Raw genomic sequence first — 18535 nt, forward strand, 5'->3', positions numbered from 1 at the left:
ATATAACTACTCCAAAAATGAAATTCTTTATTGCTTGGATTAACAATATCGTACATATACATTCAAAACATAAATACTTACACTTATTCTTTAATAAAATTGATAAAAAAATGCAAAAGGTGGCAACATTAGTAATTGCTTTGTTATTCAAGTATATGTGAGCTGCTTTCTTGGCTAGCTCAAAATAACTGATTTTTTTTCTTCGATTCTAATGGAATGTTTTGATGTTAAATTTCAAACTATACTTCAAAAACATTATTGTACGTTGATAAACTTATTATTTATTCCTCAAACTAACACTTCGGAAGATCTTTAGGTGGTGGTAGAACAGATTCATTGGGCCCTTTTCCATTGTCCACAACAAATGCCATTTTTAGTCCCCATGTTGTATGCACTTCCAAGTGACAGTGCATAAACCAAACACCTAAAATAAATTCATAGTTAATTTATTTGAATAAATTCATATTAAAATACGTGAAAAATATATAAAATAATAATAAGAAAGACATATATTATAGGTAATTACCTGGATTATCAGCCCGAAATCTAATAGCAACCCATCCACCTGAAGGCACGCCCACAGTATTTCTCTCAACCGGGTCAGCTAGATTAAACTTCTTTGGATCTGTCTTGTTGTTGAAATTTCCCGTTCCTCTGCCAACTTCAATGAAATTAAAGCCATGCAGATGAACTGGATGATTTTCAGGAGTTAGCATCCCAGTATCTTGCAAAACTAGCTGAACTGTAGAATTGTAAGCAAGTCTGTAAAGCTTTGTTCCCTTGGTGGTAGCAAAGTTGTTTGGCTGCGTTCCAGTGAAATTATAAGTGACAGGCGGTTTTCCAGGGAAATCATCAGTGAAAACTCCGCTAATATTGAATACATGAGCTTGAAGGAGAGCAATTTGGGGCATAACAAAGGTAACATTGTTGATATCTGCTACCACTCGACTACCATTGATGCATGTGGAACAAGGGTTGATTCCGAGTCCAACAGTGAATAACAAAGAATGGTCAATGTTTAGTGGAACTCTAGCAGGGTAATTCCTAGAGTTAAGACTCCTTAAGGATTTGGTGAAATTATTAGCAATTGATGTGGCGTTTCTTGGAGGTGTGGAGGTGAGGATGGTGCGAGAGCTAGAAAGGGTTCCTGAGTAGTGCAAAGTAGCAGTGGCAGTCTTGTTATCAACGACAATCGCAGGAGCATCCATGAATGGTGATGCAGCGACTAGATACTTGCCAACATTTCGGTTCGCGTGGAGAATGACGTTGGTTGTTTGACCAGGGGCTATGACAATGGTGTCAGTTTTGAAGGGTTTGGTGTAGACAGCATCAACTTCGACCACTGTGACTTGGTGGCCGGCTATCTTGAAAAAGAGCTCCTCATTGAGCGCAGCATTGATAATTCTGAGCAAGTACCTCTTGTTATTTTCTACAGGTAAGTTAAACCCTCCTTGTGAGGTGCAACCTGAGATAGGGCCGGTTTGGCCATTAATTGTGTGGGCATCAGAAACATTTGGAGCCAAACCAGATTTCAAAGCCTCGTTAATCACAGCTTCCACATCTGATTTCCACCACTCACCTAAAACAACAAAATTGGTGATAATGAAGAATATGTGTATGTATAGCATTAATCATGAATTGCTAATATTATAATTAATTAATGTACCTAACATAATAACTTTTTCCTTATGTGGTGCGGGAAATGGATATGGGACACCACGTTTGGGTAAGATGACTATGGCTCCATGGACTGTGGCTCTAAGCCATAGAATGTGTGCATGCCACCATAGAGTGCCTCTTTGGCCTGTGAGCGTATAGTTGTATATGTATTGTTGTCCTGGCTGAATTGGACATTGTGTAATGTATGCAGGTCCATCAGCCCACCCTGTTCTAATTTGTCTAATCCCATGCCTATTTTGTTTTTTAATTTTAAATATTCCATATAAATATAAAGAGATCATTAATTCATCATCATGTTTCGAAATATATAATAATTAATGAATTAAAGAAATAATATTATTAAGAAGAAATAATTATAACTCACCAATGGATGCTGAGATTGTATTGGACGTGGTTGACCACCTTAACCAAAACGGTGTCGTCTTCTCTTGCATATATAGTTGGACCAGGAAACCTTCCGTTGACAGTCACAATGGGCTTAGTAGAACACAATTTTGTGCTGTTCTTCAACACCACCTGCAGAATATAGATGATGAAAATTAATAAGTTATTTTTATTTAATGTATATTTGTGCATGCATGTATATATAGAGTAACTATATAGCTAGCTGCTAGCTCTTACGTACGTTAAACTTGTAGTGTCGAACCATGCATTCCACAGAGGATGGAAACAAACAAGCCACCACCACTATTAAGAACCGAATCCAACAAAACATCTCCATTATTACCTACTAAGTACTTTCTTCTCTCACTCTCTCTCTCTAAAATCTTATAATAGCTAGATCAATGGGTGCACTGAATGATGATGATCTGAAGTACAAGCTCTATATATATATTCTTTATATAATTATTGTATTATTAAATATAATGGTTGCTCAGATCAGATGATCATCTTCGAATTTGCTGAGCAGTCATTTTTATAGTCGGCAGGTTGGCCGATAAAAGCATAACATTAATTTGTAATTAACTAAGGAATTAATTCATCCTCACTAGACGTCGTTTATACTTAATAAATATATATCATGTATAAGCTGGCATGTGTTTTGGCCAGAACGTGAAACTTGTTTCAATTTCTTTCCTTGCGTATCACACAAAAATAGTCCCAATCATATAAATATATATATTATATTGATCCCTCAAACAAAGCATGGCACTTTTTTAAGCTAAGCTAAGCTATAATTAAGCTCTCCAAAGTGATCATATAGTTGATTCCAGCGAATCCAGCCCTGATGTCGTTTTCTGCGAATGATACTAACCGATTTGGTCAATTGGTCTTAGGCGGTGAGTGACCAGCTCTCTTTGGTGTTTGGTGCAACTACTAATATACCAATAACAAATAGGGGTTTTTACAAGTATAACCATGTGAATTTTAGAAATTAAAAAAATTACTATAACAAGGAAATAAAAATATTTATAGTACCTAATGTACAAAAGTACTATATTTAAAATTTTATATCGCTATCGAGAAAAAAATCTAGGCCATCATAAATCTAATGAGGTAATTGTAGGTTTGGCAAGAAAGAAGAAGTGTATTTGGAAAGAGAAAGATCACCCAAGAATGTAAGTTAGAAGAGTAAATACTATCACTCTCAATCAAGATCAAAGTTAAGAGAGAAAGAAACAAGAAAGTGTTGCTTCTGTAGAAGGTCTGGACACTTGTAATGGTTTTGCAAGAAGTATAAGGAGCAACAAGGATTCAAAAAATCTCACAATGGCGATAGGAAGGACTTCTGGCACCATCACCACGAAAAGGATTTTGCTGCAGTCGCAAAAGATAGTGATGACTACTCCACGGATGGAGAGTTGTTCTCTATCTTGGAGTCATCTATGAACAGGGAGTGGATTCTTGACTCTGGATGCACTTATCACATGTGTTCGAGTCAAGAGTCATTTTTTGATTACAAGTTAGTTGATGGAGGTAAAGTTCTATTGGGTAATGATCATTCATGCAGGGTTATTGGAACCGGAAAGGTGGCCATCAAACAGTATGTTGGCAAAATCAAGGTGCTGATGAATGTAAGACACAGCCTTGACCTTAGATGAAACCTCATATCCCGAGGTGCGCTTGAAGATGAAGGATACGGATACAAGTCCATGCATGAAAACCTAAGGATCACCAAAGGTTTTTTCGTAGCAATGAAATGTGAAAAGATAAATGGTTTGTACGTTCTCCAAAGAGAAATTGTTCCAGCAGAAGAAGTAAGTATGGTGAAAGGGATAGAATTGAATATGAAGTTGTGGCATCACAGACTTAGACATATTAGTGAACAAGGTCTTAAAGAACTGCAAAAACAATGTATCATTGAAAATTTAAATTCTTGTGCCTTACCATTTTGTGAAGCATGTGTTTTAGGGAAACAACATAAGCTAAAATTCACTCTAACAAGGCACACAACTAAAAAGATACTCAAATATGTGTACACTGATCCTTGGGGACCATACAAAGTGCCTACTCACTCCGGTAAGCAATATTTTCATTCAATAGTTGATGATTATAGTCGATGTGTTAAGACCTACTTGTTAACTACCAAAAATGAGTGCCTCGAACAATTTAGAATTTGGAAAACTCAGGTGGAAAACCAAACCGATCTTAAAATTAAGAACCTTATAACTAATAATGGGTTAGAGTTTTTTAACTCCGAATTTGACAAGATGTGCAACAGATTTGGATCACTAGGCATAGAAATGTAGTGAAGACCCAGATAAAAAAATAGTGTTACTGAAAGGATGAACCAAACTTTGTTGAACAAAATTAGATGTTTACTATTCAGTTTTGGGTTGGAAAAACCATTATGGGGAAGCTTTAGCAACCACAACCTACCTTATAAACAGAAGCCTGAATAGAGTTATAAACTTAAAAACACCTTATGAAATGTGGTACAATAGAACCTCCAACCTAGCGATTTAAGAACATTCGTGTACAACATATGTACACCAATCCATTGACAAGCTGGAACCTAGATCCGTGAAGGAAATTTTCTTAGGTTATGCCTTAGGAACCAAGGGGTATAAAATCTACATTTCTAATAAGGGTAAACCAAAGGTTATGATTGCTATAAATTTATTTTTAATGAGTTGGAATATCCGCACTTGACCTCTAAGAAAGGTAGTGTGTCTCTGTGTGATGCAGGAAAACCAGGAAACAAAAACACTAAAAGTATGGAAATGGATTATGGAATGAAGCTCTCGGAAGAAGGTCCACAAGCAGAAGATAGTGTGGAACCAAAAGACAATGCATAGACGAAAGCTATTGTGGAGCTGGAAGAACAAGATAACGAAGACCAAACAGAGGTGTCAAAAGGGCTCAGACAGACAGTCTAGAAGGTTATCAGTTGGCTCGTGATAGAACGCGAAGAGAGATTCAACCTCCAGCAAGGTTCACGAAAGCAAACATAATAACATTTGCACTGGCGGTAATTCAACAGATTGAAATTGAAGAACCTTGAAGCTATGAAGAGGAAATTTCAGGTGGAAACAAGTCTAAATGACTTCAGGCTATGAATGAGGAGATGGATTCACTCTGAACGAACAAGACTTGGGTAGTTGTGCCAAAGCCAGAGAACAAGAAGATTGTGGAGTGCAAATGGATTCTGAAGGTGAAAGAGAGAATCAATGAAAACGAACTAGTGAGGTTTAAAGCCAGGTTAGTGGTTAAAGGTTTTACTCAGGTGGAAGGTATACACTATACTGAAATCTTCTCACCTGTGGTAAAATACAAGACAATAAGGTTGATGTTGTCTTTAGCTGCTTAAATGGAGTTCAAGGTTGAACAGCTTGATGTTAAGACTGCTTTTCTGAATGGATTCTTGGATGAAGAGATATACATGAAGCAACCACCTGGGTTTTAGGTGGAAAGGAAAGGAGTTGAATTGATGTTCAAGCTTAACAAGTTTTTATATGGTTTGAAACGGTCGCCAAGGCAATAGAATAAGAGATTTTTATATAAATCTGCATCAAATCAGGTTCAAACAATCTGCATACGATCACTGCTTATATTTTAAGAATCTAGAGGAATCTACAACTATATTCTTATTGCTCTATGTGGATGATATGCTCATCACGAGCAAAGATAAATCAGTGATCAAAAGTATTAAAGCCAAGCTCAAGAGAGAATTTGAGATGAAAGAGCTTGGACCTATTCAAAAGATACTTGGTATCGAAGTCTTAAAGAACCGAAAAATAAGGGACTATTAGCTTAAAGAAGTCTGGGTACATCAAGATGATTATTTAGAAGTTCAACATGGAAGATGCAAAGAGTACATCCGATCTGTTAGGGGAACAGTTTGTTTCGTCAAATGTACAATGTCCTAACAATAGGAAAGAGAAAGAAGAGGTGAAGGATGTACCTTATGCAATAGTTCTAGGATGCATAATGTACGTGATGGTGAGCACGCACTACTACAATATGGGCCTTTAGCTTCCCTTTTTTTAATCCATTTTATAAAAAGGGAAGCTAAAGGGTGTGAAAACACCCACTTGATTCGAAATTGACATTTAGAGGCGATTTTTTGGTAAAGACCGTAGGTATATATATTAATAAACCCTATCCCGTCGGTTGGAAATTGGGAATTTTTGAGGGTTTTGGGGAGACCCTATGCTGTCGGTTCTTAGCAATGAACCGACGGCATAGGTGCACACTTTATTGCACGTGTGCACCTATGCCGTCAGTTTTTTCCTAGGAACCGACGGCATAGGGTCTCCCCTTAATAACCTCTGCATCGTCTTCTTCTTCCTCACTTCTTCTTCTCTAGCATATACCAGTCACTTCTACACCAGAGAGAACCCACGAAAAACCCACGAAAACCTTCGCCAACCACCTCTAAAAACCCCCATATCTCTCTCATTTATTCACCATTTCACCTCATTTTTGTCTTAAAAGTTTCTATTTTCAATATCTAATTCCATACACTAAAAAAGTTTTGTTTTTTCACCCATTTACACTGTACCCGAACCTATTTTAAAAAAAAGGTGGTGGTTTAACTCCGACCACCGATTTTAGCAGAGAAATCGTTTAATCTCAACGTTCATTAAGGTATAAATATGATTTCTGTACATTTTATTAATGTACATTGGTATTATTTCGTTTTTGTAATTTTTTTTTAGGATTTTTTTATTTTATTAATATTATATTGTGTGTGCTATAGATGGCCGGATTTTTGGTCGCAATTTGTTGCCGGATTGCGTTTATAAGGTAAATATTTATTTACTTGATATATAATATATATATGTATATATTTTGTATTTTATTATTGAATATGTGTTTATATATATGTTGTGTGTATATATATTGTGTATGTACTATTTGTGTATTTTGTGTATTTGTATTGTATATATATTTGTTGTGAATGAGAATGAGAGGTAGTAGGAATTTAATTAGTTTAGAGTTAAAGTTTTTAAAACAATGGTAGTGTGATATTTAATTGATTATATATGTATATATATGTATATGTTATTTTTAAAAAAATTAACTATGGAAATTAGTAACTAGTAACTTGCTACTTTGTTTAATAACTAGTAAGTAATTTAATAATTAAAATTTTAATTTGGTTGTATATTGCATTATGTTATAGGTTGTGTGCTAATATTTGAGAGTCGATCGACATATTTCGGTGTTGATCGGGTTTGCAATAGGTATATCCATCCGCTAACCTTTTGTTATTATAATTAATTATCAATGCATGCTTAGTTGAGTTTGAATATCTTAAATATTCATCCGTAGTAAAGTAGGTTCTGCGAATACATGTACTGCGGTCGGATGGGTGGATAAATTTTGTATTGTTTATGTTAGTTTCTTTGTTCTGTATTGTTATATTTGTTTTGTTTGTTACTTTAGGCACTTTTAAAAATTTTGAGAACATCCAATTACAGTCGTTATGCTGCCAAAATTTCGGTAGAATTTGGATCAAATTTCGGTAGAATTTAGTGTTAGTAGCATGATTATCAATTTTGTTTGTTAATGGTGTAGATATGGCCAACTCGGGTTCAGGATCTGATTCAGACCCAGAGGCAGAGTGTCCAACAGTAATACCTACAAGAGGGCCTACTCAAATGAATGAAATATCCAAGCTAATGGATCAAGGAAAAAGATTGGCCCTCGAGGTTAATGACAAAGGACAATACTGCAGGAAAAGCTATGCTAAGCTCGTATCCACTCTAGGTGTCAGATGTCGGCAGACGATAGGGTTGTCCTATAAAAAATGGAAAGAAGTCAACCCGACTCTGAAAAATAAAGTTTGGAACGACATACAAGTAAGATGTTATTTGTTAGAATTTTGAGTTGTTTTTCTATTAATTCAAATGTTCACTCTAACCGTGTTTGTTTCCCTTCAAACTAGACGGGGTTCATTGTGCCGGACTCCTTCAAACATGATTGTCTCATCCTAGCTGGGAAGTTAATTAAAGACTTCAAGAATAGGATGACAAAAGACATCATAATGCCCGCTTTGCAAGAGAAGGATCTAGGACGACTGGCACAAGTCCCTGAAAAGCACCCCGAGATCGACGCTGCTGATTGGTGCAATTTTGTTAAAAGTCGACTAACTCCTGAATTTCAGGTACGCTAATTATATTAACACTAAGATAAACTCTTAAATACAAGTACATGTATCTAATGTATTTTTTTGGCATTGTAGGAATTGAGTAAGGTGCAACGTGAATGTTCCTCGAAAATTCAATCCAGACATCGAAGTGGTCGGAGTAGAATGGTGAACGTACGGGAAGCTGTGGTAAGTAATGCTTAAAATTTAATGTGCTATAATTTGCTATAAAATTTAATTGGTACTCATTTAATTGTTATAACGTGATGTAGAAAAAGGATCTCGAAGTTGCAGATCCCCCCCACCACCGTGTTTGGATTAAATCTCGCACCAAGAGTCGAAAACTTGTCACTGATTACGACAAGGAAATTGCAGAGAAGATAGTAAATATATATTAATCGTTAATTGAGTTATACTCATGAGTTAGTGTATATAATTCATATACTAATTGCTTGAATATATGCGTGCATTAGGCTCAATTAGAGGAGAAGCTTAGTCAGGGACAAATTCAGGTCCAAGGCCAAAACGATATCCTGACGCAGGCGCTCGGGACACCAGAGCATCCTGGACGTGTCAGGGCTACTAGGTATGCTATTACTTGAAATGTTATTTATTTAGTTACACAAATAAAATCGTAGCTAATTTGCATTTTATGATTTGTAGGTTCCTGACCAGGGCATCTCAACTCTGTTCCCAAGCGGGAAGAAAAGGGAAGTGTCTGATGTTGTGGCTCGGCAAGCGAAGGAGATTGAAAAAATAAAAGCCGAAGTCCAATCCCTTAAGCAGAAGAGAAACGCTGCCGAACAAGAGGAAGAAGGAGAGGTGGCTTGTGAGGCGTATGTTCCACAACCATACGCTCCTGAGGATGAGGTACAACCACAAACTTATGCTGAGGAGTTTATTTCCCTCAACGACCAAGGTATCCTATACAATTTCAATGACCATGCGGCCCTTAATCAGCAAGTACATCTCTGCTCTGACAACATCGACAACATTGTGGCCCGAGCGTATTTGTACGAGCATGTTGGTAAAATCACTGTTCACTGCACGGACTACGATGATTCACATGCCCGAATTCTGGTGTCAAAAATCCTGCAAGAGGACGCTGAAATCCCAATCCTAATTGAAGGGTGCAGATTTGTTAGGGACGTATCACAGATGTTCCTTCCTTGGCCTAATCACTTAATTCTAACAACCGAGGTAACTTCTCTTATAAATTAATTCTTAATGATTAGTGGAGTTTGAATATCTTCAATATTCATCCGTAGTGAAGTAGGTTCTGCGAATATATGTGTTGCGGTGGGATGAATGAACAAACTACTGTTATATATGTGTTATTTGTCGTTATACAGGCATGTTTAAAAATTTTCGGGGCATTCAATTACAACTGTTATGCTGTCGAAATTTCGGTAGAATTTGGATAAAATTTGATATATTATGTTCTGTTTTGTTTAGGGTCCACTCGCTCAACCGCCCTCAAGACGTGATGCGTCGAAGGGGAAAGCTCCGATGCTTTCTCCACAAGCCGGTGGTGCACGGGAAGATGACTTGTTCACGAAAGAGAAGATGGCGTTGATCCCTAAATCGCTAAAATGGATGATTCGTGAATTGCTGAGGGTCAAAGATAAACGTGATATAATCACAATTCTTGTCCCCCGAGGATTCATTGCACCGCGTACCCAGATCACGTTATTTGGAGAGGATTTGCAGCAGGTTGCTACGTTTGACTACATCGGCAACCAGGGAATGTTGTTTGGAATGATGTATACTCTTCTTTAATCTAATTAACCTTATATATCAAATTATAGTCAAATTATTATAAGACACTAACACTTTTTTTGGCAGGCACATATGGGAGAGCATCAACGGTCTGAGAAAAATTTTCAAGTTTTACGACCCAGAGCTTCTCGTAGTGCATGGGAACACCAATGAAGAAAAGAGTCAGTCTTTTGACGATGAGGCAAGACGATTGGCTAATTGGTTATCATAAATAAATAACAACCATCAAATGTTCTTTATTCCTTGGAATATCGGGTAAACTCTATTTAATTCTTTAGTGCTAATTGTTCATTTCTATATTATGACTTCAAATTATTTTTATACTATCTTACTTATATTCCAATATAATTTTCTAGGATGCATTGGACGCTAGTGGTGGTTACGCCAAGGAAAATTATCCATTTAAACCCTGTAAGTGGCCGCCCAATTCCCGAAGAAATAGAACAAATGATCGGAAGGTAATAATTTAATGACTTCTTATGTAACAAATTTAAATTAACTAACGAATTGAAATGCTAATATAATTTTTCAAAACAGGGCATTCATGTATATAGGGGACGCACATCAGTATCTTGGCCCGTGGCTAGGAATTAACCAAGCAAACTGTCCAAGACAACCTAAAAGCCAAGAATGTGATTTTTATGTTTTGAAATATATCACTGACATCGTCGCACGTGCAAACCCCAGCCGTTACATACAAGATCAAAAAGTATTAAGTTTTAATTATTGATTATAGTATATAAATTCTATAAGAACAAATATATAATATACATATATATAAACTAATATAAATTTTTAATTTTTTTAACAGTTTGGGGGTAAGAAGCAATACAATCCAAAAACAGAATTGTTACCACTACAGCGAAAGTGGATAGAACAATTGATGGCGGTGATTCACGGTGACGATTGAGGTTGAAAGGTCCAAGAATTTTTCTTCATTATGTAATTTTTTATAGATTAACTTGTAGTTAGATTTATTAACTTATTAATATTTTTAACTAATTTTACATTAGTGTTTGTGTAATATTTAATTACTTTTATGAAATTAAATTATGTATTTTACCCAAATTTAAATAATATTTAATTTACATTTTAAAAAATAAATATGTAATTTAAATTAAATAAAATAATATATAAATTAATAAATATATAATTAAAATGTAATTAAAATTATATAATTAAATTAAAAAAAGTGAAAAAAGTGAAATTCGCGTACCTATGGCGTCGGTTGCTACGCTACATATGGCGTCGGTTATTAGCTAGGAACCTATGGCGTCGGTTCCTAGCTAATAACTGACGCCATAGGGGTACATATGGCGTCGGTTCATTTAAACCCTTTAGCGTCGCCCTGATCAGCGTCGGTAGTGAATTTCGCAAAAACCGACGCTGAAAGGGCTTAAAAACCATCTCTAAAGGGGGTTATTGTAGTAGTGACGAGAGCAGACATAGCTCACGCACGCCTTAAGCATCCTAGGCTGGTTCATGTCCAATCCAGGCATGGAACATTAGACCGCCCTTAAATGGTTATTGGGATATGTGAAGGGCACTTGGAATTATGGTCTGACCAATGAAAAACCAAAAGGAGAATTAGAATTGAAAGGGTTCTTGGATGTAGACTACGCCTCGAATAGAGATACCAAAAAATTAACCACTTCTTACGTTTTCTTGACAAAGTGGAATTGTATATGTGTGAAGGCTCAATTACAGTCTGTGGTTACTCTTTCCACCACGGAAGCAGAATTCATCGCGACTACGGAAGCATTCAATTGGAAGCTTTATGAGTTAAAACAAATCAAAAGAGGGGTGATTGTTTATTCAGATAGCCACTCTTCCATCCACCTTTGTAAAAATCCAGTTTATCATGGAAAGAGAAAACATATAGATATTAGACTCTAATGGATTAGAGAGAAGATAGAAGAAAGACTGGTTGATTTAGAGAAGGTCAGAATAGAAGATACTCTTATTGATATTGGACTAAGGTCTTAACCTTAAACAAGTTCTAGCATTGCTTGAAATTGATCAATCTCAGAAGTTAGTATATTGAGATTAATGGAACACCAACCAATGATGGCTACATTCTTTCTTCATTATCTTCATTCTTTTAATTTGAAGTAACTAGTGGAATTTGTCGTATAGTTTTTCCAAATAAAAAGATCTCTGCAAACATCATTTTGAGATATTTGTTTACTCACGGTTGCCAGTCCTGGAAGGAATCTTGTGGAATGATAGTCGGGTCTGGAAGGGAGTTCTCGAATGACTATAATGTCCACTCCGGGTCCAATGTTCAGGAAACTAGCCTCACTCTGGGATGGATTTCTAGTTGGCCAGTTGTCCCTCCGGTAGTTCCAGATAGTCGACTCCAGGAGGCTCTATCATATCTAGAAGCATCTTCAGCAAGTGTCCTTGGTTTGTGAGTAAGGAAGCTCATATATGTTCTCGGAGGCCCTGATTCTAAAGCTAACGTGGAGACATGACTCAAAGAGGAATTGGTTCAGTTAGTTATTTCTAACTAACTTAACAACTTCGATTCTTGCAGCCCCTGACTTTAGAATCTTGATCCAAAGTCTATAAATACCACCTTGACTTGTTATTTCGAGAGATAAGTTTAAGAACTCAGAGAGATGACATTGATAGTTTGAGAGAGAAAAGATTGAGAGGTAGAGAGAGAGGCGCAAAGAAAAGAGAGATATTGGATTTCAGTTTTGCAAGAAGAATCTTCTATAGATGAAGAAGATTCTTAGGTATAAGTATGAGAGTTAAAACACTTAGTGATTAGGACTCAACAGAGAATCTCGTCTCGACTGTATTGTACTTATTCTTACTCAATCAATAAAGAAAGATGAAGGTGGTATTTTAGAACTACAGTAGAGCCATAGATCACATCGATCTATCGGACTTGAACCAGTATATATCATGGTGTCTATTACTTTTTGTTTTTTGCATTTATTGTTTTTTGATTTTACATACTCTGCTTGCCCCTGCTTTACTTTCGATTTTTGTTCTTAATTTATTAATCTTGTCATTGTTAATTATTTAATTGTTTAAAGTTTCATTGATTTGATTCTGCACATTTCGTCGTAATTTTCCTACAAAACCCTTTCTTTTATTGATGACTACTCTTATTACTGTAAAGTATTTTAGCACTTCCATCTAATTTTTCCCTACATAAATCACACAATCAAGACACAGTTTACTTTTTGTTCCAGAACCTTTTTAATATCTATATATATTTATTTAGTTTACGATTTACCCTGAGCAAACAATTACTATTAAAAGTCATCAATCTTCTATAAATAATATAACAACTTCAAAAACGAAAAATCTTTATTGCTGGCCGGATTAACATATATTCAAAACATAAATACTTACACTTCTTTAATAAAATAAAAAAAAAAAAAGGCAAAAGGTGGCAATATTAATAATTGCTTTGTTATTCAAGTATATGTGAGCTGTTTTCTTAGCTAGCTCAAAAGAACTGATTGTTTTTTCTTCGATTCTAGAGGAATATTTTGATATTAAACTTCAAACTATACTTCCAAAATATTGTTGATAATATTATTATTTAATCCTCAAACTAACACTTCGGAAGATCTTTAGGTGGTGGTAGAACAGATTCACTGGGCCCTTTTCCATTGTCCACAACAAATGCCATTTTTAGTCCCCATGTTGTATGCACTTCCAAGTGACAGTGCATAAACCAAACACCTAAAATAAAATCATAGTTAATTTTGTTGAATAAATTCATATTAACATACATGCAAAATATATAAAATAATAATAAGCTGCAAGACATATATATATATATATTACAGGTAATTACCTGGATTATCAGCCCGAAATCTAATAGCAACCCATCCACCTGAAGGCACGCCCACAGTATTTCTCTCAACCGGGTCAACTAGATTGAACTTCTTTGGATCTGTTTTATTGTTGAAATTTCCCGTTCCTCTGCCAACTTCAAAGAAATTAAAGCCATGCAGATGAACTGGATGATTTTCAGGAGTTAGCATCCCAGTATCTTGCAAAACTAGCTGAATTGTAGAATTGTAAGCAAGTCTGTAAAGCTTTGTTCCCTTGGTGGTAGCAAAGTTGTTTGGCTGCGTTCCAGTGAAATTATAAGTGACAGGCGGTTTTCCAGGAAAATCATCAGTGAAAACTCCGCTAATATTGAATACATGAGCTTGAAGGAGAGCAATTTGGGGCATAACAAAGGTAACATTGTTGATATCCGCGACCACTCGACTACCATTGATGCATGTGGAACAAGGGTTGATTCCGAGTCCAACAGTGAATAACAAAGAATGGTCAATGTTGAGTGGAACTCTAGCTGGGTATTTCTTAGAGTTAAGACTCCTTAAGGATTTGGTGAAATTATTAGCAACTGATGTGGCGTTTCTTGGAGGTGTGGAGGTGAGGATGGTGCGAGAGCTAGAAAGGGTTCCTGAGTAATGCAAAGTGGCGGTGGCGGTCTTGTTATCGACGACGATCGCAGGAGCATCCATGAATGGAGATGCAGCGACTAGATACTTGCCAGCATTTCGGTCGGCGTGGAGAATGACGTTGGTTGTTTGACCAGGGGCTATGACAATGGTGTCAGTTTTGAAGGGTTTGGTGTAGACAGCATCAACTTCGACCACTGTGACTTGGTGGCCGGCTATCTTGAAAAAGAGCTCCTCATTGAGCGCAGCATTGATAATTCTGAGCAAGTACCTCTTGTTATTTTCTACAGGTAAGTTAAACCCTCCTTGTGAGGTGCAACCTGAGATAGGGCCGGTTTGGCCATTAATTGTGTGGGCATCAGAAACATTTGGAGCCAAACCAGATTTCAAAGCCTCATTAATCACAGCTTCCACATCTGATTTCCACCACTCACCTAAGACAACAAATTAAAATGGTGATAATGAAGCATATATATATATAAATATATAGTATTAATAATGAATTACTAATATTATAATTAATTAATGTACCTAACATAATAACTTTTTCCTTATGTGGTGCGGGAAATGGATATGGGACACCACGTTTGGGTAAGATGACTATGGCTCCATGGACAGTGGCTCTAAGCCATAGAATGTGTGCATGCCACCATAGAGTGCCTCTTTGGCCTGTGAGCGTATAGTTGTATATGTATTGTTGTCCTGGCTGAATTGGACATTGTGTAATGTATGCAGGTCCATCAGCCCACCCTGTCCTAATTTGTCTAATGCCATGCCTATTTTTTATTCAATTTAAATTCCATATAAATATAAGAGATCATTAAATTCATCATGATGTTTCGAAATATATAATAATTAATGAATTGTAGAATAATTAAGAAGTTACAATTATCATAACTCACCAATGGATGCTGAGATTGTATTGGACGTGGTTGACCACCTTAACCAAAACGGTGTCGTCTTCTCTTGCATATATAGTTGGACCAGGAAACCTTCCGTTGACAGTCACAATGGGCTTAGTAGAACACAATTTTGTGCTGTTCTTCAACACCACCTGCAGAATATAGATGATGAAAATTAATAAGTTATTTTTATTTAATGTATATTTGTGCATGCATGTATATATAGAGTAACTATATAGCTAGCTGCTAGCTCTTACGTACGTTAAACTTGTAGTGTCGAACCATGCATTCCACCGAGGATGGAAACAAACAAGCCACCACCACTATTAAGAACCGAATCCAACAAAACATCTCCATTATTACCTAGTACGTACTTTTTTCTCTCTCTTTCAGTGTCTTTCGCAGAAAACTTTTGTCTCTCTCTTGCCCTTTTTTAGTTAAGTAACTACTACTCCGATAGGTGAAGTGGTGATGATGTATCTTAAGAGATTGAGAAACGATTATATATATTCTCTGAAAGAGTTGTTAAGATCATCAAACAATAATTTGCTGCGACATCGTTTTTAGCCGGGTTGGTGCACTGATCGCATACTTGAGAACCAAGCTGATTTAGCTCGAACGTCCAACGTCGTTTGTGCAAAACAAGCTGTCGTTTTGGCCAGAAACTCGTTATTTTTTGCTAACTTTTCTTGCGTATTACACAAAGTAGTAGTTATCCGTCAAAGCATTACACTTTTTCAAAGCTAAGCTACATATAAATATATATATACACATATAAATATATATTATTAAAATTATAAGGTCTCTATCTATGTAGATAGATGATACTAACCGATTTTGTCAATTGGGCTAAGAGGTGAGTGACCAGCTCTTGGGGTTTGGTGCAACCGTATTGGGTAAAGTACACCCGATCCCAGCTAACGGAACCAGAAATAAAATAGTGACTTACATTTGGTCATCCAATCTGGCAATTCCACCCCAACTTGAAAGCTCAGTGAAAAATTTAATTGGTCAATGAATTGAATTGACATTGACAAGGTAACTAAACACTAACCCCACTCCTTTAGCATTAATATATTTAATTATATTGATTTCAATGGTAATGATGATATTGTATGAATACTGAGAATTAATGTTCATTTACCTACTTACTATGTTAAGCTTTAATCTATTAATTATGTATTTATACTAGGAATGCATGAGATAATAAATTTTTAATTATTTTCGAATAGTACTATCCATAATATATGTTTCTATGTAATGAACGCCACTATTTCTTAATATGTTCATAGCACATTAACTTAATACGTACTTTCTACGTTATGAATTTAAAAAGATTAAAATTATTTGTAATTACGCAATGTTAATATATGGTGGGAACACCATGAATTTTACGGCCGGTGGAATACGACATATAATGGAATGTATTAATTAATTAACCGGCAACAATATTATATTCGATATCTAGTTGAGATATATAGTTTTCTGTAAGCAAAATATTTTAGATGTGGATAGCATGATTATGATGCATGTAAGAGGGTACAGTTTATTTAACCTTTTCTCTCCTTACAAGAAAAAAAAAATATACATTCTTCCTATAATTTTGAGCATTGCTATTAAGTATGTTAAAGTTTCCAATACTATAGTGAAATGAGGAGTAAAATATATTAGGAGGCCAATTATTAAATATTTATAATTACTACAAACTTACTTTTATTCATAACAAAAATTGTGACTAAAAGTGAAAAAATTATGACTAATTATAAATCATCATATGTTATGATTAAAAAGTTTGTAGCTAAAGATATGAGTAACAAAAATTATAATTTATTATGACTAAATGTATTTTTAATCACAATACTTATTATGACTTAAACTAAATTGAAGTTTTTTCTATTTTAGGCTAAAATTACCCAAAATAAACATTTATATCATCCCAAGAAAAAATATACATTTATACTATTTATTAATTGCAAAAATAATTTTTGTAAAGATTTTTTATTACAAAAATACATGGAGAGATGAATTTCGGGTGCAAAAAGAGAGTGTGAAATACAATAAGACAGGCGAGTGAGATTCACACGCGAGTGAGGAGGGTAAAGCCATTTACTGACGCGCGCAGAACTACAGCGTCAGAATGCAGCAGGGACTCTGCGCCTACCACGTGGCAATGTGGACGAAGAGAGCTTGGGCGTGGGGCTATTTTTTCTCAATGCAATAGTTATGCAAAAATAACCAATTAGCAACACAAAAACAACTTAACAACCAATCAAACTTCAGAACAAATTTATTAAATATTAACATATTGCATTAACACAAATAAAATTATTAAATAACACAACAACACAATACAAAACCACTAATGAACATATAAAAATATTTACAAATTCTTTGCAATTAATAAAAAAATTTAAAACACATAAAGTAAAAAAATATATATAAAAATTACACCAAAACAATATTTTAAAAAAAAATAAAGTGATTAATAAAAATATGCTCAATTAGAAATCAAGTAGGCAACAATATCAAACATTTATATATATAATTTAGACATAATTAACATAAAGTATATTTATGAAAAATTACACTTAAAATAATAATCAGTTAAAATATATATATAAATAAAAATTAACTTGATATTTGCTTAATATAACATCATTCAAAAATTATAAAGCACTTGAAAATAACCCACAAACAGTATTAAAATATGTACCTATAAAAATTAAACATATAAGTGCATATGCATTCATTTTTTTCTCTTAGTTAAACATTCAATAACAATAAACAATTAACTAACATTAAACATATAACTAATGTTTTAAAAGGCATTTGAGGTGTTCAACTCGAGGCGCGCCTCGAAACGAGGCGTTCAAAAAATGCCTCTGAGGCTTAGCCTCAGTCACTGTCCATGAGGCTTACGCCTCGACCTTGTGAGGTGTACGCCTTGAGGCTTAAGTTTTTGAGGTGTACGCCTTGAGACTTAAGTCTCTGAGGCGTGTGAGGCTTATGCCTCAATTAATTGAGTAGTTTTGGGCCTTTTTAAAAAAGTTTCATTGGGCTTTTTTTAAAGAGTTCCAGTGGGCCTTTATTAAAAAGTTTAAGTGAGCTTTTTTCAAACTTTTCTTGGGCAATTTTAATTTTTTTTAAAATTTTAAAAGCCCAAAACTAAATAAAAAAACCCTAAACATTCACCACTTTCC

General features: G+C 35.2%; 3 protein-coding genes across 3 annotated transcripts; 1 reads left to right on the top strand and 2 right to left on the bottom strand.

The window, feature by feature from the left end:
* Window positions 1–2485, bottom strand: LOC115721202 (laccase-4-like). The gene is made up of 5 exons (XM_030650461.2): window positions 2306–2485; window positions 2045–2196; window positions 1667–1911; window positions 527–1579; window positions 1–424 (listed from the first exon to the last, which is right to left on the bottom strand). The coding sequence occupies exons 1-5, from the start codon at window positions 2399–2401 to the stop codon at window positions 294–296; spliced, it is 1677 nt and encodes a 558-aa protein (XP_030506321.2). The 5' UTR covers window positions 2402–2485; the 3' UTR covers window positions 1–293.
* A 1330-nt stretch (window positions 2486–3815) lies between these two features.
* On the top strand, window positions 3816–4919 carry LOC133034406 (uncharacterized mitochondrial protein AtMg00300-like). Its single transcript, XM_061109487.1, has 2 exons — window positions 3816–4140; window positions 4810–4919. The coding sequence occupies exons 1-2, from the start codon at window positions 3816–3818 to the stop codon at window positions 4917–4919; spliced, it is 435 nt and encodes a 144-aa protein (XP_060965470.1).
* An 8381-nt stretch (window positions 4920–13300) lies between these two features.
* LOC115720632 (laccase-4) lies at window positions 13301–16066 on the bottom strand. Its single transcript, XM_030649797.2, has 5 exons — window positions 15597–16066; window positions 15336–15487; window positions 14965–15209; window positions 13815–14867; window positions 13301–13699 (listed from the first exon to the last, which is right to left on the bottom strand). Exons 1-5 carry the CDS (start codon window positions 15690–15692, stop codon window positions 13569–13571), a joined length of 1677 nt encoding a protein of 558 aa, XP_030505657.2. The 5' UTR covers window positions 15693–16066; the 3' UTR covers window positions 13301–13568.
* Window positions 16067–18535: the final 2469 nt, after the last annotated feature.

This window comes from Cannabis sativa, chromosome 2, assembly GCF_029168945.1.
Source record: "Cannabis sativa cultivar Pink pepper isolate KNU-18-1 chromosome 2, ASM2916894v1, whole genome shotgun sequence".
NCBI lineage: Eukaryota > Viridiplantae > Streptophyta > Magnoliopsida > Rosales > Cannabaceae > Cannabis > Cannabis sativa.